The sequence below is a fragment of the Budorcas taxicolor genome, chromosome 4 (assembly GCF_023091745.1).
Source record: "Budorcas taxicolor isolate Tak-1 chromosome 4, Takin1.1, whole genome shotgun sequence".
Taxonomy (NCBI): Eukaryota; Metazoa; Chordata; class Mammalia; order Artiodactyla; family Bovidae; genus Budorcas; species Budorcas taxicolor.
Window position 1 is genome coordinate 104,375,233 of NC_068913.1, and position 23,434 is coordinate 104,398,666.

The following is a 23,434-nucleotide window of genomic DNA, read 5'->3' on the forward strand; positions in this document are numbered from 1 at the left end:
TCCTGCATTGAAGGTGGATTCTTAACCAGGTGAGTTACCAGAGAAGCCCCGTTTGTGTGTATACAGAGCTGTATATATCAAGGAATGTAGACAAGTAGGCACTCATTTACTCTCCAAGTGTTTGGGGATGGGATGGGGGGCAAGAACTAGAGCACAAGGAGGATGAAGAAGAATCTAGGAAATCATACCTTCCTTCTGTGAGCTTATGGTACACCTGAGTCTTTATATAGGCTAGTTATTCAGGGGAGTATGTAATGTAATTCAACTATAACACAACAGTCTATACACTTGGGAGAATTACTTCACTTCTCCAGATGTTAGTTCCTTAGTCTGTTAATTCTGAGGGTTGGACTAAATGCCCTTTAAAGGTCCCTTCCAACTCTAATATTCCATGATTTATTGATTTTAGATTACCGTTGCAGCTGTGTTTACTGGATTTGTTCCCAGTGAATTTGAGGTTCTTGCTTCATCATCAAAGAATTTGGAGATGAAATGATAGGTAAGAAGTGGATATATTTAGAGAGAAACACACTCCACAGACAGAGAATGGGCACCTCAGAAGGTGCAAGAGAGCTTCGATATATGGCATGGTTAGTTTTTATGAGTTGGATAATTTTATAGGTTAATGAGTGGGAGGTTTATTTCAATTATTTGGGGGGAGGGACAGGGACTTCCTGGAACTGGGCTACCACCCACTTTTTGGTCAGAACTGTCATGGCACTAGTGGGTGTGTCATTTAGCTTATGTTAACATTAGAATAGGACACAACTTAGCAACTAAACAGCAACAACAGCGTATTACAGGGAGGAAATTATGAGGCTCAAAGGTCTACTGGAAGTCAACTGTTCCATCATCTTGGATCCAGTTGGTTCTAACCAGACTTGGTCATGTCCTACGGCTAAATCATTCTCTTAAAGGCTGTGGCCTATCCCCTTCTCTCCTGTTTCAGGTTCAGGAGTAAGATAAATCAAGTCACCCAACAACACATATTATGGTTTCTTCCTGTGTGTGGGTGTCATAAGACAAAGCAACAAGGCCAAGTAAGAATCATGGGATTGAGACGTCATAAAACATGTCATGAGCCAATTGTGTAAGAAGTTCAAGTCACTCAGCTTATTGCACTCAATATACTCAAATTAGTCACACCCAATAGTAAGAAAATACAGATTCTGAGGAACCACTCTGAGGAGGGATCAGCGACAGGAGGCATTCTCAATGCAGGTGGCAGGCACAGGTTCTGCATGTAGGCATGGCAACCAGTGTGGCACTGGCTTTTCTGAGCAGTTACCTTCTACTCCAGCAGCTTCTGACACGGGCAGTCTCCACTTTAGTATGTGTGCTTCACTGAGACCCTTCTCCAGCAAATGCGTTCAGTCAGTTCAGTCGCTCAGTTGTGTCTGACTCTTTGTGGCCCCATGGACTATAGCACACCAGTCTTCCTGTCCGTGCCCAACTTCCAGAGCCTTCTCAAACTCATGTCCATTGAATCAGTGATGTCATCCAACCATCTCATCCTCTGCTTCCCCCTTCTCCTCCTGCCTTCAATCTTTCCCAGCATCAGGGTCTTTTCAAATGAGTCAGTTCTTCACATCAGGTGGCCAAAGTATTGGAGCTTCAGCTTCAGCATCACTGCTTCCAATGAATATTCAGGGTTGGATTTCCTTTAGGATGGACTGGTTGGATCTCCTTGCAGTCCAAGGGACTCTCAAGAGTCTTCTCCAACATCACAGTTCAAAAGCATCAATTCTTCGACCATCAGTTTTCTTTATGTGTTCAGACCCTATCTTTTGTAAGGTACAGTCCCTAAGGTGCAACAGTTACAATCTCAGCTACAAGGAGCCTTACCTCTGGACAAAACAATGTTGTCTTCTATTTCAGTAAACAGAGTGCTGTCTGCCATCAAACCAACAGTCACTGCAGCTGTCCTGACAGTGCCTCTTAAGTGGAATTCAGAATGGAGAAAAAGAGGACAGTGGCCCTAGATAGTTAAGATGCATATCAAAGGAATAATTTCAATGAGCCCAGTCACTTCCATTTTCCCATACATAAAAAACACTGAAGTCTTTGAGGTGTTGGGTTTTTTTTTTATTATTTAACAGTAATCTTTTGAAGTTTGACAACATTTTGTTCTTCAACAAAAACCCCTATATACTCTGGTTTCTCGTTTATGTCTTTGGAACAGTTCCTCAGAGCCATCTGAGAGGCTAATTCCCAGGCTATAGTCCTTTATAAGTTTCCCTGAATAAACATAACTCTCAACTTTTAGGTTGTGCACTTTTTAAAGTCAACATACAAGCATGTGTGTGTACATGTGTGTGTTATGTGTGTGTTTTAGTTGCTCAGTCATGTCCGACTCTGGAGAAGGCAATGGCACCCCACTCCAGTACTCTTGCCTGGAAAATCCCATGGGCAGAGGAGCCTGGTAGGCTGCAGTCCATGGGGTTGCTAAGCGTCGGACATGGCTGAGCAATTTCACTTTCACTTTTCACTTTCATGCATTGGAGAAGGAAATGGCAACCCATTCCAGTGTTCTTGCCTGGAGAATCCCAGAGACGGGGGAGCCTGGTTGGCTTCTGTCTATGGGGTCGCCCAGAGTCGGACACAACTGAAGCAACTTAGCAGCAGAAGCAGCAGCATGCAACCTTTGCAACCTCACAGATTATAGCCTGCCAGGCTCCTCTGTCCATGTGATTTCCCAAGCAAGAATACAGGAGTGGGTTGCCATTTCTTTCTCCAACATACAAGCATAGACTCCCCCAAAATCAGGATTGCTAAGACAAAGGTCATTGCTCACCACCCATTTCCACAAGGGTTCATTTGTAAACTCACCACATTTGCTGACTGACAGTAGGACTCTTAGAGGAATTTAAGGCAAAAACAGGATGAGGCATCTGTGCTTTGGATGCACATGAATACAGACAGGTCCCAGGCTTTGGGTAGCTCAAACAGTAAAGAATCTGCCTGCAATGTGGGAGACCTGGGCTTCATCCCTGGGTCAGGAAGATCCCTGGAGACAGGCATGGCAACCCACTCCACTATTCTTGCCTGGAGAATCCCATGGACAGAGGAGCCTGTTGGGCTACAGTCCATAGGGTTGCAAAGACTCAGACAGGACCCAGTGACTAACACTTTCACTTTCATAGGTAGTCAAAAGTATATCTCAGGAAGAATTTTAATGACTCTAGATTCTTCCATCCTCCATACATAGAAAAGCTAAAAAGATTAACTGGAGACATCTGTTCTTTATGATTAGCAGTAATCTTACCAAGATACATGCTTGACTGGTTGCTTCAGAGTGCCTAAGTGGCTGTCTCTTGGGCTTTAGTCCTTAGAAAGAGCCTTACTAAAACTTAAAACTCACGGCTCTTATGTTACACATCTTTAAACCTTTTCTCCACACCTTTAAAAACAATTTCCTGGAATTCCCTGGTGGACCAGTGATTAGAATTCCTAGCTTCAGGAGGGTCCCGGCTCCATCCTTAATTGTGTAACTAAGATCCCACAAGCTCCGTGACACAAACAACAACAACAAAACTTACACACACACACACACACACACACACACACACAGCCAAAATAAATTTAATTATTTCACTCCAGTTATCTTAATTTACATATTCAAAATATTACATCAGACCTTTAGAAACAATCAAGATGGGTGCTGCAATTGGCCACTGTGACTGTATCTTGTTTCCCTATTTCTAACGAACGAGAGGTTCTATTCTAAATTCGAAGTAGGAATTATAATGTCACATCACAATGGAGATGTATCTATGGAAATAAGAAATCGTATTCAGGGGAACTCCCGCCTCCAAACATCAGCATCCTCGCTCCGGCAGAAATTTGATTCAAAGCCGCACAGCACAGGAGACCCGCGATCACGTGCCAGTCAGCGCCCAAGGCTGCTCTGGAGCCCAATGAGGTCCAAATCGGAAGTGGTTCCTTGAAAATGACTTTCCCGGGAACCTGTTTTTGAAAAACCGTGTCATTTAAATTCGCTTTTTCCTAATGTAAACTCACAGAAATACAGACAAACTCTCGCTCTCAGTACAGAGAAAGACACCTTCATCCGGAGAGAAAACTTTTCACGCCCGGCAGCAGCGATAAGCCTACGGGAACCAAGATGCGCAGGGCACCAGTTCTCCGGCGAGCGCTACTCCGGGAAGGACCAGTCCCCTGGCGGGGTTGCCGTGGAGACCAAGCGAGCTTTGTGGATGCTGAGGCGCGCTGAAGCCAGGCCTTCTGCTGTCTGTCTGCAGAGAGGGTTTACAGGACCGGCGCCAAGATGGTTAGTGGTGTCGAATAGTGAGGAATAAGTTTGAGTAGGTCCTGGAGACCTGGTCCTCTCTACTGGAGATAGAGATTCCTAGTACACTTCTGGTTTAAGAGTGTTAGAGGAGGCAGATGTCTGTGCCCGCTCCCGTGTTCCCACCGGGGACAGGCTGCAGCTGTAGACACATCGTTGCTTTCTTCCCTCCTGTTTCTCCGTTTTCCCACTCCTGAACTGCGCGTGAGATGGAAAGTGGACCAAGGGAAGGCTGAGATGACAACACCTCCGCGAAAGCATCTCTTACCTCATTCTCGTTGGAGGAGATGAAGAAGTAGGGGATAGCGGTTTCGTTCAGCTCAAGCACCGGGTGATGGACCTTTTAGTAAAATACGTGTTACGGAAAGAGTTTAAATAGGCTTACAAGGGGTTCGTTGTTCAGAACTTGATTTATGAATCCGGGAGCTGTCACTCTCAGTTTAAAATTGACCGCGGGATTGGGATCATACAGCTATCTTTGTTGTTTTTTCACAGATGCTTTCAAGGGCCAAACCTGCTGTAGGCGGGGACCCACCGCACACTGACAAAAGGAAGAAGAAAGGTAGGAAGATTCCAAAGCTAGAGGAGCTACTTTCACAAAGAGATTTCACTGGAGCTATTACCCTGTTGGAGGTAATGTCCAAAGAAAGTTGCTTCTTAGGAAGTAAATAATCAGAATATAGAGGAATGCATGGGTGAATGCTGGTTGCTATGCATGGAACAGGTGGGTGCATTCTGGGACTTCCTGTAAATCTAGTCAGGCACAGATTCCAGGTTAACTGTAAACCTGACTAAAGATGAACTGAAAAGATTGACTTCTTTCTCTCTCTCTTTTGTTACATGATAGACTTATTTCTTGATGGACACTTTTAATTATGTCTAGTTCCACTGATGGCAAGTCCAGCCTAAAAATGTAGAGGGACATTTAATACAGTGTCAGTTCACACACTGCCTATTCCACCCCCTGACCAGTTTATGATTTATTCCTATTAATATGTTATAACATTTTGATCAAATTTAAATAATTCTGCCATGTTTCATGCTTACTGTCTGAAATACTGTATCTTCAGAAGATATTTCAAATTGCTATGGCAGTAGTTCTCAACTTTTAATACTTATTAGAGTCACTTGTGGTACTTGTTTAAATGTGCATTTCTGGACTCCTACCCTATGTGTGTGTGTGAGTCGCTCAGTCGTGCCTGACTCTTTTCAACCCCATGAACTATAGCCCACCTGGCTCCTCTGTCCATGGGATTTCCCAGACAAGAATTCTGGAGTGGGATGCTATTCCCTTCTCCACGGGATCCTCCCGACCCAGGGATTGAACCCAGGTCTCCCAAGTTGCAGGCAGGTTCTTTACCATCTAAGCCACCAGGGAAACTCAAGAACCCAATATTTTGGGCAAATAGCCTAAGTGCTGATGTAGATGGTCCAAGGATACTGCACTTTGGGATATGGTTTTGTGGGAAGCACGTGTTGTAGGAGAATGAAGGGGTGCACCACAGAACAAAGAAGGGAGGAGTTTTGACGGCACAGCCTGGTTGTGTTGTACCATAATCATTTCTCTAAAGCACTACAACAGCCATATTACTCTTATCAGCAATAAGTGTTTTAATCGGCTTTATATATCTTTCTCAGTCTTGCATGTCAAGTCCTGTGTTTCTTGCTAGTGCGCTGGTGTTGAGCACATTGCTTAAACTTTTCTGGTGTCAGATTTCTTATCTTTAAATCAGGGGAGCTGCCTTGGAAGGACCCTCTAGCTCCTTAAATCAGTGGACCAACTGGTAGATACATGTGTGGTTTTTGTTAGTCTCTTTTTCTCTTTTCTCTTTTCTTTAAGGAAGTGACCACACTTTCCTTATTGTGTGATCCCATGCTGCCTTTAAGTTGTCCAGGGAGGCTCAGCTCTATGCTTTCATTCTTAGGTAGCCAAAGTGCCATGATGGATGGGAATGGGAACTGCCCTGGTCTGGGACGAGGAAGGGCCTGTGAGCTCTGTTGTGGCTCCAGGGAATTCCAGGGGCAAATTCAGGGAGACCTCAAATAAGAGTTTCTTCAGACTTAAGGCACTGCACTCAAATTCACAGTATTTGATGAGAGGTTGTTATTGTTTAGTCGCTTCAGTGGTGTCCGACTCTTTGTGACCCCATGAACTGTAGCCCACCAGGCTTCTCTGTCCATTGGGTTTTCCGGGCAAGTATACGGGAGTGGGGTGCCATTTCCTTCTCTAGGTGAAAGGAGAATTTCTAATATTATAGAGTTAGCTACAAGAGTAAGTTTTTATTTAGACAGAGTATCAGCAGATATCTTCATCTTGTACTGGTCAAGGCACCTGAAGTTTTGTAACAATGATTGGCTTTTTAAAATTTTATCTTATTTTTATTAGAGTGTAGTTGCCTTGCAATGTTGTTAGCTTCTGCTGTACAGTAAAGTGAATCATGATACGTGTACATATTTCCACTGTTTTTTAGATTTCCTTCCTACAAATCAACAATGATCTGTTTAGTTTTTACTTTTTCACCTATGTTTTTGACTTATCACCACATAAAGTAGAAAAAAAAAATCTCCTTTTACCAAAAAAAATAAAAAAAGCTCATGGTAATTCAGACTTCTCCTTCAGGATCTCACACCTTTCCTCCAAAACAGGACTTTTCTTTCATTGGATGATGAATTCATGAATATTTTTCCACAATGGACATAAATGATTAGGTGGTTTTCTAAAATCTTTAATTCTTATAGGCCCTGGCAAGCCTGTTCAAGGGTAATAGAAGGATTTAATGCCTTATCTTCAGTGAAAAGTTATAACCTATGAATAAATATATGTGTGTGCTCATGGGACAGGTTTGAAGTGTGAAGTTAAATGCAGGAGAACATGGGATAGGGGGTGAAAACATGGGCTTTGGAGTCAGTTGGCTGTGTGGTCCCTTCCCCCACACTTACTGGCTGTGTCTGGCCTTCAGGTCAATGCTTAATTTCTCTAACCTTCAGTTATTTGGCATTAAATATTTCACAGAGTTCTTATGATCCTTATATATCACCTGGAATTTTTATGAGGATAACTCTTAGATACTTCCTGGAGTAAGGTGTCAGTAAACACAAAAACAGTTGTGAAATATTTGAGGAAAAGGTAGTTAATTATGCTGAGTTCTGTAGGTATCAGTTTGATTAAACTGAGATTATCTTGCTTCCATAATTTGCAATTTCCTATTGTTCATTAATAACATAGTTTTTTAAACAAGGGCTTACCATTCAAAGTATTCATGATTTTTTTTTTTCATGAAATTTTAACGTGAAGTTCAAACGTCATGTTGGGGAACAAGAAGAGGATACTAATTTGTGGATTGGATACTGTGCTTTTCACCTGGGTGACTACAAGAGAGCTTTGGAGGTTAGTTTAAAGTTGTTTTGTTTTGTTTTTTTAAATAACTGTAGGGTTTTGAAATGTTACTAAGTTTTGTATTATAATAATATATGCTTATGGTAAAATTCAAACAATATAGAGGGGAACAAAGGAAAAAGGAAAAAAGTCACCCTGTCTGCCTTCCTCCATCCTATTTCTTTGTTAACAGGAGTAAACATTGAATCTTTTTTGATGTATTGCTTTGGGAATCTTCTATATATATTCAAGTATATGTAGCAATGTTGTTTACTCTTTCCTTTTAGATATATACTAATGAGATTGTTCAATATATTAATATTAGTCTTTCTTAAGGAACTCTTCAGGAGAAGAAAAATAAGCCCTTTTGATTAAAAGTTTTATGATTCTTTTCTCAAAAAATGTTCATGGTTATTTTGAAAGGTTAATTTTAGACATAGGAAATATTATTTTATCTTTATATTTTAAAATATTTTAATATAGTATTTATTTTTTATATTTTTAAAAGTATAGTTTTGAAAATTGTTTTTCTTGGTCATTGTAAACCCTACAATGGGTTTACAACCCTACATTGTAAACCTAACAATCTATAGAATTATGGCTATACATAAAATTGTAGGTGCCTTATGTCAATGATTTTTAACTCATAAATGAAATTATTTTGACCTTTCTTACATATTCTTACTCTCAAAATGTAATTTAAAGATATTAAAAACCTCCACTACTAAAATGAAAAATATCCAAGATCACACAATGAGAAACTGATATGAACAAAAGCAACAAAATCAGTGAAGGAAAAGTAAAGATGTGAAGAGGGCAGAATAGAAGCTGGTAGTATTTGTGAAAGATTTAGGAGAAGAGAGAGTAGGTCAAATGGAGTAAAAAAGAAAATAGGCATGTGGTAAAGACTGATAGTAAAAGAGTATGTGGAAAATGTAGTTGACAAAGTGAATTTCAGAAACTGTCCTTAACAGGGAAGGAAAAACCCTCAAAGACCAAATTTTTAAAATGTAAAGCCAAGTAAACAAAGCCAGAAAACAATTAGAATGAAATAAAATTTGTAGCGTATTAAGGTATCAGACTTTAAGTTAGCTGAAACTATGCATTTTTAATATCTTTTTAAATGTCTTTTTAAGTTAGCAAAAACAAAATATTTTAGTTGTTTTTCATTTCTGCTGTTTGTTAGCCCATATCAGTATTAAAAGGGAAAGAAAATAAAACAAGTGTAGGGTTCTATGGGCAACAGTCCCACATGGGTAGGCTTGAGCCCTAACTGCAGTATTTAATATTACAGGTATAGAATATAAGGAGCACATGTGTGTACGTGATAAGTCGCTTCAGTCGTGTCCGACTCTTTGCGACTCTGTGGACTGTAGCCCTCCAGGCTCCTCTCTGTTCATGGGATTCTCCAGGCAAGAATATTGGAGTGGGTTTCCATGCCCTCCTCCAGGGGATCTTCCCGACCCAGGGACTGAAATTACATCTGCATCGGCAGGCAGGTTCTTTACCACTAGCGCCACTTGGGAAGCCCTAAAGAGCGTATAGAATTCTCCTAAATGTGAAATTGCCCAATAAAGAACTCCTATTCCATTATATATAAAGGAATGGCCCATTGATTGCTTTACTGCTATAAGGGATCTCTGCTTATTGTATATTTCAGGAATATGAAAATGCAACAAAAGAAGAAAATTGCAATCCTGAAGTCTGGGTGAACCTAGCCTGTACCTACTTCTTTCTTGGAATGTATAAACAAGCTGAAGCAGCTGGATTTAAAGGTAAATGAGCCCTTTTAATATCTGAAATTCATCACTAATACTAAGAGTCATTTTGGAGATTTTTAAACTTAATACCTTTCTCAAGGAAAAATCAAGTGACATTAAAAAGCTAAAAAAAAAAAAAAACCAAGAAAGAAAAGCTCTACTCTTCAAAGCATATTGGATCTTAGCAACTTTATCTTTAAAGACAGAGTTAATCTCTGTGTGCCTAACCCTTACCCTCCCTACTTCACTTCCCCAGAATCTACAGCCAAAAATCAGAAGGATGAGAGAAGAAAAAGACAAGGTGCCTTTCTTAGGTCCTCCTGTGGTGGGACATTCATGCTATTGGTAGGAGTTGGGTATAGTTGGTCAAGCTCTCATGAATGTGGATTTTATAGCTTCTTGCCCTACTTCTAAATGAGAAGCCTAGTAATTTCAGCTTGAAGAATCCAGATTTCTTCCCTTTTGTTTGACTCATGAGGTCAGTCAACTTAGGAGAAGTGAATTCAAATTTGCAAATAAGTGTAGGGCAAAATTGAAATATGGGAGGAAAGATTAAGAATAATTAGAGTATGAATCAAATTAAAATCAAAGAAAAATAGAGAAAGTAGGCAAAAGAATATTTGTTAGGAAATATGTGAGTGACGAGTGTATTCCAGAGTAGAATTCTTAGAGAATTAACTGGCACATACATATTTAGATAGAATTTCAGTTCAAGGTCATGGAAAATCTCTTGATTTGTACCCAAGTTGTTTCAATTTACTGATGTAGTTTTTCCCAATTCAGTTATAATGGTCTTTGTTTGAGTTATTTATCTCATGCTTCTAGACTTTGTGTGTAAAACAGTTAGATGCATGTAAGGTGATCAAGGTACCTCTCTCTCTTTCCATATATATTTTTTCTTTTTTAACATTGAAGTATGACTTTTTGTTGTAAAGAGATAGATTAATAATATTGAGTGTCCAGAATTAGGAAGATTCTCCAAGAGCACAACGGGGATCTGGAATTTAAAAGATGTTAACCTTTTTGCTTGGCTGTCTCTTTTAGATGGCAGATTATCATGCCAGAAGATCTGTGGAGAATGGGCTAGTATTTAGGAAAAAGCATGCGAGTGTTCTCAGTTGAGTCTGACTCTGCGACCCCATGGACTGTAGCCCACTGGGCTCCTCTGTCTATGGGATTTTCTGGGCAAAGATATTGGAATGGGTTGCCATTCCCTTCTGCAGGGGATCTTTGTGATCCAGGGATCAAACCTGCGTCTCCTGCAATGACAGGCAGATTCTTTACCACTGAGGCACCTGAGAAGCCCCATTTAGGAAAACATGGCAGTGTAACAATGAAAAGAAGAGTTCAGAAGGAACTGACAACACTGGATTCCTATATGTACTGATAGGACCACAACATTTGCTTCCCGTGTTTAGTTCCGCGTGTGAACTACACAGGATGGGCTGCTGCGGGCATTGTGAAGAGTGCAGGCTGTGCTTTACCACAACAGAGTCGGGAAGAACCAGTGTGGGCACGAGCAGAACCCCAGAGTGTTTTCCTTCTGGTTCTTGATGATGTTCCTTCTACTCCAGTAGGACTAGACTAAAATAATATGTATTATACAGAGACGTAGCAGGATCCCATGAGTGAGGATTTGGGAATATCCTTATCTGAGCCTCATGTCACTCCTACAAGGGACTGAGTGCCACACACAATTGAGATCTTTAATAAGCACCTTGGATTTTCTTCCTCAGCTCCAAAAAGCCGACTTCAAAACCGCCTCCTCTTCCACTTGGCTCACAAGGTATTTCTGTGCTTATTTCACACTTTTTTTTTAAATGTAAAATTTTGTTTTCCTTTTTTAATTGACATAAATTAAAACTTTTGTTTTTAAAATATTTTTCTCTTTCTTTCTTGTTACCAGCATGGGTGAAAGAGAATTAAGTAGAAATTCTTGTTATTGATATGTTTAGAGCAAGTAGAATATAGGTATTAATTTTATAGAATTTTTCTCCCCCATTAATGTTTTTTACCCTGGTAATTTATTTAGAGATATTAGGTTTTAGTTCTTCTTAAGCAGTAGTCTTTTATGATTAGTTTGTTTCCACCATCTTATTATCTCTTAGGAAACAGAAGCAAAGATGCCTGTCGTGACTCCTGAAAATAAATACATACTTTTCTGAATTGCCTGCCTTCTGGCAATAATTTTGATGATCATCAAAAAATTATTTCTTAATACTTTTTCATATTATAAAATCACACATGGTAGTAATCAAAATATAAATATGCAATAAAAAGATATTGTTGTTGTTGTTCTGTCGCTAAGTCATGTCTGACTCTTTGTGACTCCGTGGACTGCAGTGTCAGGCTTCCCTTTTCTTCACCATCTCCCAGAGTTTGTTCAAACGTCTACCACATTTAAAGTTAACTATATTTCAACCTTTGGGCATATCTCTTTAGGGGTAATCATTTTTTATATGGATATTTGTATTTTTGTTCATTTTGCAGAATGAGATTTATGTTAAATATATACTCTGTATTCTACAACTTGCCTTTAAATTATGAGCGTATCCCTGAGTCACTAGTCTTCAAACCCATCCTTTTTAAATAACAATCCATCATATGCACGTGCCACAATTCATTCAGCATTTCCTAGTTATTTGGCTTCAAGATTGGTTTTGATTTTAATTATAAAAATGAAATTCTAACATCCAAGAAATAGACTTATTGAGTTATTGAGTATGAACAATAAAAATTTAAAACTGTTAATTGATAGTGCTAAATTTTTACAGGAAATTTATCGATAGAGGTAGTATTTGAAAATAATTATTCTTGGTATATTTAAAATTTTCATGCTGTAATTATCTCTGTTTAGTTCTTTCAATTTTTGCTTTACATGTTTTGCAGACTCTCATTAAGGCATACAGATATAGAATTGTTATGTCCATCTAGTGAATGGAAACACTTATCATTATCATTATGAAATGTCTGTCTTTATCTCTAAAACTCTCTCTTCATGTAAACACTACTTTGTCACATTTGTGTAGCTCTATCAGCTCTCTTTTTGTTAGTGGTTGCCTATTACATCTTTTTATATCCGTTCATTCTCTACTTTTCTATGTCATATTGTAAATGTCTCTCTAATAACATATAAAAAAGATAGAAACATAGAAAATAAAAAGGGAGAGAGAAGATATAAAGAAAGAAATAGAAACAGAAAGTAAGAAGGGGGGGGGTTAAGTAATTAATGAGTTGTAACTAAAGGCTACGACTCTGTCTCTAGAGACTATTTTATCCTTTGTCTGAAGGAGAGATAAAGAAGACTGGGAGCTGAAGAGAAATAGGGAGAACAGAGGCAAGTGGCTGAAGGATGGGTGGAGTTAAATTTGTGTTACATAAGTATTGATTTCTCTAACCATACTCTAACATGAATTTTTATGTCTTTTTTCTCTCTTACAACTTTAGTTTAATGATGAGAAGAAACTGATGAACTTCCATCAGAATCTTCAGGATATCACAGAAGATCAGCTCAGTTTGGCCTCAATCCACTATATGCGATCTCACTACCAAGAAGCCATTGATATTTACAAGCGAATACTGCTAGATAACAGGTGTGTGTCCTGTTACTCCTCCTTGAACTCTCATTTTGTTACTTTCTTCTGTACCCAGTTTGGCTAAGACCTAGTGTCCTTTGGTTCTAATATCACCGTGTGTTCAAGTCTGTTTAGCTAATAATCTGGTGAGATTAAGAACTCCTTATAGGCTATACTCCTTATTGTCTATTGTCTTTCCCCCTCTTAATTGCCCTCCCATTAAGTTTCAGTACCACAGGTATATTGTATATCTGGGTAGGTACTGTATGTATATCCGTATACAGATATCTGTATATGTACTATATGTATATCTATGTATGTATATATATAAAATAAATATTATTTTTCATCTCTCCATAAGAACCAATTTTTCATCTCTCCATAAGAACCAGTTTTCACCCCTTTGAGGCTGATATCACACCTGTTGAAAATGCATGGTCTAGATGTATCCATTTCAGTGTTGTAGTTACATTGAAGGTGATTTGCTGACAAAACTAGAAACAAACTATTCTAAAGAACTAGTATTCCAACTTTATCACTGACTACTTGGTCTCTCTTATGCATCCCAAAATGTCTCATCCATCTCCCTTCTCCCTCCTTTTGCAGTACTGTCATAGTCTCCCACCTGTTCCATTCTCAGGTATCCAACCTACTTGCCTTGTCTGTCCATGTTCTGTATGGTGTCAGCTTATTTGCATTTATACTTCATTACTGATTATATTAGTTTTGTGGGGTTTTTTTTTAACATGAAGAGGTAGTAGTTGAACTTCTCCCTTTCTCCTCTAGTTGTCATCTTTTACTCGGCTTATATCAAAACACTCAAATATTATAACACAAAAAGAAAAAGACTACACTGATCATATTGCCTTTTTCTTTAAAAAAAAAGAAATGTCCTCTTTGCCTTACTGTCCAGTTGAGCCATTAAAAATGTCTGTAGTTTGACAATATTTTTGTGAAGTAGACTTAAATTGTTAATCCTTAATTTTTTTCATCTAATAGGGAATACCTTGCCCTCAATGTTTATGTGGCCCTATGTTACTACAAGTTGGATTACTATGACGTGTCTCAAGAAGTTCTGGCTGTTTATCTTCAGCAGATTCCTGATAGCACCATCGCGCTCAATCTTAAGGCCTGTAATCATTTTCGCCTTTACAATGGCAAAGCCGCTGAGGTAGTGATGAAATTTGTTCTTAATTCACTTAATTCCAGTTTGAGTTACCCTATACTTCCCAGGTTATTCATAAAACTATTATCTGTTGCTCTTGATTAATATCCCTTTGTTGTTGCCAGTGTGATTCTATAAGAAGCCAACTGTATAAATATTTATATTTACCAGATATTCTAAAAAAGAATGTTGACTTCTGAATTCTCTGTGTGCATCTGATAAACTATAGATGATCTTTATCTGTGTCTTACATTACCATAAATATGTTAAAAACCAAGTACTTCTGCTTCTTTGAAATATGTTTGTGGCTCAGAGTCATCAACACGTAATCAGAAACCTAGAGTGCCCATGGCTCTCTTCTCCTTCATCTGCACTCTAATTTCCTACCCGTTCCTGTCATTTTGGTTCCAGATACCTCTCTTCTCTGTGCCTCCTGCTTTGCCACTGCTCTCGTTCAGGCACTCCTTACCTCTTGTTTCAACTCCCCAAATAATTTCCTTGCCTCTCGTCTTTGTTCGCTTCAGTCCGGTCATTGAGTTTGTTTCACACACCCAGATCCTCCTACTGCCCTGGCTTTGTACACTCCATTCTGTTTCCTGGAGTGCCTTTCTCTGCTTAGTGATACTGCAGTATCTCCTTTAAGGTTACCCCAAGAAGCAATAGTGGGAGGCATTTTATAAGTAGTTAGAAAGTGGTTAACTTATAGGCACTGTGCAGAATACTTAATATTCATTATTTAGTTTTCCTGACAATCCTGTGGATAAATTCTGTTAAATAGCTCTCTCTTTTTTCCTTTTTTTGATTTGTTTCCTTGTTGTTATAGTTCTCGTTTTATTTGAAACTCAGAGTATACAGGAGTCCATACATTATGATCTCATTTTATTAAACTACACACAAACACACGCATACACATATATATGCGTATGAACATAGATATAAATAGATAGCATGTTCTATACTATATCTATACAGATTCGGGTATATATATTTGAATATACTTTATGTATAGATATGTTTAGGTTAACCCTATGAGGGAGTCCATGAGTACAAATTACTTCCTTGGCCATTACTTTAGTTGATGTCAGAAGCCACCAAAATTTAAATGCAAAATTTCTTTATGTGCCAACACCCTGCCCAAAAGGTAGTGTAAGTGGCATCATACCAGCCTAGATTAGGGGAAGGAATGATTGTGCTCAGTCGTGTCTGACTCTTTGGTGACCCCATGGACTGTAGCCCGCCAGACTCCTCTATTGATGGGATTTTCCAGGCAAGAGTATTGGAGTGAGTTGCCATTTCCTCCTCCAGGGGGGTCTTCCCAACCCAGGGATCAAACCTGCATCTACTGCGCCTCCTTCATTAGCAGGTGGATTCTTTACCACTGTACCACCTGGGAAGTCCAGAATAGGGGGAGGAAGGAAGAAATTGAAACTAGAAAATGAACTACTATATCAAACAAAATTTATTGTGTAATGGCAGGAAGCACTATTGATATACTTTACACTAACAGCAGATTGAGTTGGTGAGTGAAACCGCATTTATCAGCTGGTGGATAGAGAACGTATATCCTTAACATTTGCTCAGGTTCACTTTTCATGGCTTGTGTTGATAAAGGTGCTCACTTGAGGCAAAAGAAATGCCTACAATTAAATTGCTTAGTATGCAATGGAACGGTTGCTTTATGTATGAAATAAAATACATTCTTGGATATCCTCATTTCAGCTAAAGTCCCTGCCTAATTAACTGGTTCCCAGCATCAGCAGTTTAATAGTAAACTGGATTTGCAATTTGATCTTTAATTAGAGTTTTGGTTAAAATAAATAAAAGAAGTATATTTTTGTCTTTCTATATTGAGTCAGTCTTGGGGGCTTTGCCAATTTTGGCAAAGGTCCAACCTATTAAATGCTTATATTTTGTCTGCACATGTTCTTTCCATCGTCTGGAATGGGTGACATGGCTAACCAATATGTTCTAGATCTAATGCTATCCAACGCAGGACGGCAAATTGTACTTCTCATTCACTAAAAGCATGCTTTTTCATTTGAAATTGTGCCCGTGCAGATTACATATTGATTGTATAATGTTCTCCAGCAGTAGAGAACTCCAACTGTAACAAATGTACCCTTAGGAGCTTTCTTTCTTTCTTTTTTTTTTGACAGCAATAGGATATAGTTTGTTTTTACTTATAATAGTTTTATTAAACCTTCTAAAAGCAACCATTCCTCTAGTATCTTTTATAATGGGCTCTATATTATAATTCATTCTCTCCCCAAACACCAAAGCATTCTGCTCTTCTCTAGTAAGCATGAAATATTATGTAATGATTCATTCAATCCTTAAAGTCCTTCGAACAACTCGCCCAAGGTTATACAACTAACAAGTGAGAAATTCAGATCTCTAAGGCCCATAGATGGCTGGTTCATGTTGATGTTTGACAGAAAACAACAAAATTCTGTAAAGCAATTATCCTTCAACTAAAAAATAAATTTAAAAAAAGAAACAAAACAAAACAAAAAATAAAGCCCATAGACGTAACCACTAAAATTTAATGCAAATTTAGGTGTGCATTCTTCTCTGCTCTTAGCTTATATATATATATATATATACATATATATATATATATAACTTATATATATGTATATACACATACACATGTAATAATACAGCTACCAAATAACAATCATGATTTTATATATATATATAATCAAACAGTATGGTTATTATATCTTACCAACAAATAATTGGTAATAATATGGCTATATATATGATTCTATATCTATATATAAAATCATGCTTATTGTTTGGTAGTTGCCTAATTACCTTTTTTTTTTTCTGAACAAGTTTTATTATTCACAGAGAGGAAGGAGCTCTGTCCTTGGCTGCAACTTTCCTCATGACTACCAGGACATTACTCAGCGCCTCTCCCTTCTTCTTGGCATGGATGTGTGTCCCCACCCTTTTCTTGATGAACTTGAGGCCCTGCTTTCAGAGACCTTGAGCAGCTCCATGGCTTGCCACTCCTAAGGAGTGAAGCTGCAGACCTCTCAGATCATGAGGCTGGTTCTTGGTGAAGTGCCCACAGTAACAGTGGCTATAGCTCTGTTGGCTCACATTCTTAGTCATCTTGTAGGCCTTGCTGATGCCCATGGTCATGGGGTAGCACAGAGCCATGGCACTGAGCTGCATGGGGCCCCTTAGGGTCCAGATGGTGGTGGGTCCTACTGGAGCAAGGCCTCATGAACCTGCTTTAATTATCTTTAATCTAGATAAGCTTATTGAGAGTTGAGCCTTGTGACATTTATATCCCAGGACCTGGCACAATGTATACACAAAGTTGATGCCAATGAAGTAATGGTTGAATGAGAAATTTAAAATATGACTAACAGATTAAGGGCGAGTCATGTTTAAAAAAAGGAGGAGCTTCAAAACAGGTCAATAAAGATGAATATTAAGAAAAAGCCATTGGGTTTCATAATTGGTATTTCCTATGCTGATTAGAGTATCATTATTATTGAGTGTTGAAGCTAGATGTCAAGGAGATAAGGAGTGAATGAGTAACCTCTTGGACTGAGAAATGTCCTAAGGGATATGGCAGAAGAAAGACAAGTAGATGAAGAAATAGAAGCAGTGAGTATAGGATGCTTGTGAAAGGAAGGAATAGTTTCAGAGGATAAAGACATTTTATCCAAATTCCAATCTTAGGTTTCTAGCTATGTGGTTTCAGTACAAAGTGTGCAAAATAATAGTACTGAATTATTGTAGGTTTTTATGATGTATATAAAGTCCTTATCTTTATATACATAGTAGATAGTGAGCTGAGCAATTATCAAAGATTTTATAGGCTGAAACATAGTCAGATTTATCTTTTTCTTTATGTTTAGTGCTTTTTGTATTTTGTTTAAAAAAATATTTCCTAGCCCAAATTTTGTTCTCTGATATTCTAAAAGCTTATTGTTTTGCCTTTTACAAACCCAAATTATCTTTATTATATCTAAAAGGTTTTGTTTCTCAATTAATGACAAAGATTGACAAGTTAGATTGAAAACACAAAACACTAATACATGTTTTAAATATTAGTGTTGTTGTTGAGTCAGTAAGTCCTGTCTGACTCTTTGGGGGACTCCACGAACTGCAGTACTCCAGGCTTCTCTGTTTATCACCAACTCCTGGAGCTTGCTCCAACTCATGTCTATGAGTCAGTGATGCCATCCAACCATCTCATCTCTGTTGCCCCTTCTCCTCTTGTTCTCAGACTTTTCCAGCATCAGGGTCTTTTCCAAAGAGTCAGCTCTTCACATTGGGTGGCCAAAGAATTGGAGCTTCAGCCTCAGTCCTTCCAATGAATATTCATGGTTGATTTCCTTTAGGATTGACTGGTTTAATCTCCTTGCTGTCCAGGGGACTCTCAAGAGTCATCTCCTGCTGCGCAGTTCAAAAGCATCAATTTTTCGATGTTCAGCCTTCTTTATGGTCCAACTCTCACATCTGTTTACAACTATTGGAAAAACCATAGCTTTGACTATGCGAACCTTTGTCGGCAAAGTGATATTTCTGCTTTTTAATATTCTGTCTAGGTTTGTCATAGCTTTTCTTCCAAGGAGCAAGCATCTTTTAATTTGGTGGCTGCAGTCACCGTCCACAGTGATTTTGGAGCCCAAGAAAATAAAATCTGTCACTGTTTCCACTTTTCCCCATCTATCTGCCATGAAATGATGGGACCAGATGCCATATCTTCATTTTTTGAATGCTGAATTTTAAGCCAGATTTTTCACCTTCCTCTTTCACCTTCATCAAGAGGCTCTGTAGTTCCCCTTTGCTTTCTGCTATTAAAATGGTATCATCTACATATCTGAAGTTATTGCTACTTCTCCTGGCAGTCTTGATTCCAGCTTATGCTTCATCCAGCCCAGCATTTCACATGATGTACTCTGCATATAAGTTAAATAAGCAGGTGACAGTATACAGCATTGATGTACTCCTTTCCCGATTTTGAACCAGTCCATTGTTCCATGTCCAGTTGTAACTGTTGCTTCTTGTCCTGCATACAGGTTTCTCAGGAGGCAGGTTAAGGCGGTCTGGTATTCCCATCCCTTTAAGAATTTTCCACAGTTTGTTGTGATACATACAGCCAAAGGTTTTAGCAATGAAGCAGAAATAGATGTTTTTTTGGAATTCCCTTGCTTTTTTCTATGATCCAGCATATGTTGGCAATTTGATCTCTGGTTCCTCTGCCTTTTCTAAATCCAGCTTGAACATATGCTGCTGAAGCCTAGCTTGAAGGATTGTGAGCATAGTCTTGCTAGCATGTGAAATGAGTGCAATGGTATGGTAATTTGAACATTCTTTGGGATTGGAATGAAAACTGACCTTTTCCAGTCCTGTGGCCACTACTGAGTTTTCCAAATTTGCTACCACATTGAGTGCAGCACTTTAACAGCATCTTCTTTTAGAATTTGAAATAGCTCAGCTGGAATTCCATCACGCCCACTAGCTTTGTTCATAATAATGCTTCCTTAAGCCCACTTAACTTCACACTCCAGGATGTCTGGTTCTAGGTGAATGACTATACCACTGTGGTTATCTGGGTCATTGAGACCTTTCTCGTTCAGTTCTTCTATGTGTTCTTGCCACGTCTTCTTAATCCTTCTACTTCTGTGATTCCTTGCCATTTCTGTCCTTTATTGTGCCCATCTTTGCGTGAAATGTTCCCGTTATCTCGTTTGTTTGAAGAGATCTCTAGCCTTTTTCATTCTATTGTTTTCCTCTTTCTTTGCATTATTCACTAAAGAAGGCTTTCTTATCTCTTGCTATTTTCTGGAGGTCTGCGTTCAGTTGGGTATATCTTTCCCTTTCTCCTTTGCCTTTTGCTTGTCTTCTTTTCTTAAGTATTTGTGAAGTCTCCTCATTCAGCCACTTTGCCTTCTTGCATTTCTTTTTCTCTGGGATGGTTTTGGTCACCACCTCCTGTACAATGTATAAACCTCTGTCCATTGTTCTTCAGACACTGTCTACCAGACCTAATCCCTTGAACCTAGTTGTCATCTCCACTGTATAATCATAAGGGATTTTCATTTTAAATATAGGACACAGAAAATTTGAATGTGAAAGCATGTATATCATGAGGAATATTTCTTACATGATTTCCATTATGTTTTTGTACTTTTAGACAAGTCATTTTAACTCTAAAATAAGATGACCTACGTCTTCTATTTATACCTCTATGTTTTAACAGCTTTATTGAGGTATAACTAACGTACCATGTAGTCACCCTTTTGAAATACACAGTTCTGTAGGTTTTAGTGTATTCACCACTGTGTTTAATCTTCACCACAGTCAATTTTATTCGTTTATTTATTTATTTTTAAACACCCCCCCCCCCTACTTTTGACTACACCATGCAGCTTGCAGGATCTAACTTCCCTAACCAGGGATTGATCCCACACCCTTGGCAGTGAAAGTGCTGAGTCCTAACTACTGGACTGCCAGGGAATTCCCACCACAGTCAATTCTAAAACACTTCCATTACTTCATAAAGAAACTCTATAATCTATAGCTATCAACCACTATCCCGCCAACCCCAAACAGCTACTAATCCACTTTCCGTTTCTATAGATTTGTGTGTTTTGGATATTTCCTCTAAAAAGGAGTCATATATTAATAATATATAACCTTTTATGATTGGCCTGTGTTACTTTAGCTTAATGTCTATGAAGTGCATTGTGTTATAACATGTTTCAGTACTTCATTCATTTTTATCACTAAATAATATTCTATTGTATGGATATACCACATTGTATCTTTCCAGTTGTCAGAGATGGATATTTGGATTGTTTCCACATTCTTCCTATTATGATAATGCTGCTGTAAACATGTTTATACATGTTTTGGGGCATGTTTTGAATATGTTTCATTTCTCTTGGGCATATACCTAGAAATGGAATTCCTGGGTCATATGGTAGCTATATTTAATTGAGGGACTTTCAGACTATTTTCCAAAGTGGCTGCACCAGTTTCCATTCCCACTAGCAATGTGTGTAAGAGTTTGGAGTTTCAATTTTTCTACATCCTTACCAACAGTTGTTATTATCTGTCTTTTTCCTTCTAGCCATCCCAGTGGGTGTGGCTTGGAATCTCACTGTAATTTTGATTTGTATTTTCCTGATAGCTAGAATGATGTTGAGCATCTTTTCATGTGCAGTGAGTGCTGCTTTAAATTTTGTGCTCTGCTCATCTCACTTGCCTCACCTTTTGTCCTGGCTGGCCCTGTCTGAGATCAAAGCTAGCCTCATAATACTAAACGATTTTGTCTTTTCACTTTCATTCACTTTTGAGTGTGCAGTGAAGTTTTCCAGAGACAGCATGATTTCAAAATAGGTTGATTGCAGGCACAGATATGCCAATCAAGCTGTCATCTGTTAAGGCAGACATTGAAGAGACTTGCAAAAATAGATAACAGTACCATTCTTCTCACTAAATTTTTGTATTGGTAAATACAGTTTTTTTTTTTAATGAAAAATATGTTATTTGTGTTAATGTGTAGTTAGTTTATTAGTACTTTTGATTAATTGAATACTTGAAAATTTCTGTTTTAATTTCTAATACAATATATATGAATGGCTGTAACCCACTTAAACAAAAACTCTTTGGGATCCTTAGTAATTTTTAAGGTTTAAAAAAGATCTTGAGATCAAAAAGCTTGAAAACTGCTGAACTAGCCTAATATTACCCAAGACTTTGGAATTCCTGCTGTAGACAAGAGGAGATTAGTAAAAGGTTGCTAAATAGGTGTGCACCCATATGACATCGGGTAGAACAAGTTTGTAGTGCTTAGTGAGAACAGTCAAGAATTTAATTATTTTATCCAGAAAATCTTAGGTATCCACTGATAGAGGTAGAAAAAGAAGGTGAGAATTAGTCAAAATTATAGATGGCCAGAGGGAATAGCAGAAAGCTGAGGAAGTGGATAAATAAGCCTCAGACATTACTAAAGACACTGTAGAAATGGCTGACCATTTGTCCTAGGGGAAGTTAAAGAAGCAGGATAAAACAAAAGAGATCTGATAGTTCTAATAAATAGTAACATAGAAGGGAGACGGTACATTGATTGCATCATGTAAATAAAGGCCAATTCAGCAGGAAGAAAGTATAGGAAAATTCAGGACACAGGTGGAATGGTCCGATTGAAGAATCAACCTTAGTGGACTTCCCTGGTGTTACAGTGGTTGAAAGTCCAACTGCTAATGTAGGAGACACAAGTTCAATCCCTGGTCCAGAAAGATTCTGCCTGCCGTTGAGCAACTAAAGCCTGTGCGCCATACCTACTGAGCCTGGGCTCTAGAGCCCTTGACCACAACTACTGAACTATTGAGCCCGAGCGTTGCAGCTACTGAAGCCCAAGTACCTCAACCCCATGCTCTGCAACAAGAGAAGCCTACACACTTCAATGAAGAGTAGCCCCCTCTCACCACAACTACAGAAAGCCCACGTGCAGCAGTAAAGACCCAGTGCAGTCAAAAATAATAAGTAATACATAAATAATTAATATAAAATGTTAAATAAAGAAAAATAACCAACCTTAGTTGTTAAAAGTTTATCACCTGAAAGGAAAGACTAACTCTAGGAGTCTTTAGATTTGGGTTCACCAGTTTCAGACTTGCTGCTTAGAGGTTCAGTCATTTAATGTTTATAAGCCTCAAGGTTCTCATCTGTAAAGTGAGGAGAATAATAATTACATTGATTATTTCTCAGAGCCCTGCAGAACAAAGGAAGCAGCATGTTAAATTCTTTGTAAGCTATAAAACTTCGTAATTCTTACAGGTAATGTAAGAACTATACACTTGTCATTTTCATAAGCCTTTCCTTTTTTTAATTTCAGGCAGAACTCAAAAGCTTGATGGACAACGCTTCTTCTTCCTTTGAATTTGCTAAAGAGCTCATCAGGCACAATCTGGTGAATAAGAGTTTCCAGTCTTGATGATTTGAGGCCTACCCTATTTTGGGTACATTACAGTGGTTGGGAAGATGAATGAAGGGAAATATCTCAACAAGTATTTCTCTACTCCAAGTGAATTCTTTGTTCTTGTGGAGGAGAGAGAATAAGTTTAAGATACCAGGTTCTTTCCTTACTGGGAAGGCAGTAACACATACTTTAGAAAGAAGTGTGAGGCAGTGAGATCCAAGTGTTCATTTTGTTGGCAAAGACAAAGGAACATATCCTTTACTTTCTGATGAAAGTGAAAATCCTTTACTTTCTGA

General features: G+C 38.4%; 1 protein-coding gene across 1 annotated transcript in view; it reads left to right on the forward strand.

Moving 5' to 3' along the window:
- The first annotated feature begins 4,801 nt into the window (after positions 1 to 4,801).
- Positions 4,802 to 23,434, forward strand: part of IFT56 (intraflagellar transport 56) — a 36,777-nt gene continuing 18,144 nt past the window's right edge. Inside the window, exons 1-7 of the mRNA XM_052638879.1 lie at positions 4,802 to 4,939; positions 7,602 to 7,694; positions 9,343 to 9,457; positions 11,179 to 11,228; positions 12,890 to 13,035; positions 14,017 to 14,188; positions 23,055 to 23,129. Of these exons, the coding sequence (XP_052494839.1) occupies positions 4,802 to 4,939; positions 7,602 to 7,694; positions 9,343 to 9,457; positions 11,179 to 11,228; positions 12,890 to 13,035; positions 14,017 to 14,188; positions 23,055 to 23,129 (789 nt within the window). The remainder of the gene's footprint in view (positions 4,940 to 7,601; positions 7,695 to 9,342; positions 9,458 to 11,178; positions 11,229 to 12,889; positions 13,036 to 14,016; positions 14,189 to 23,054; positions 23,130 to 23,434) is intronic.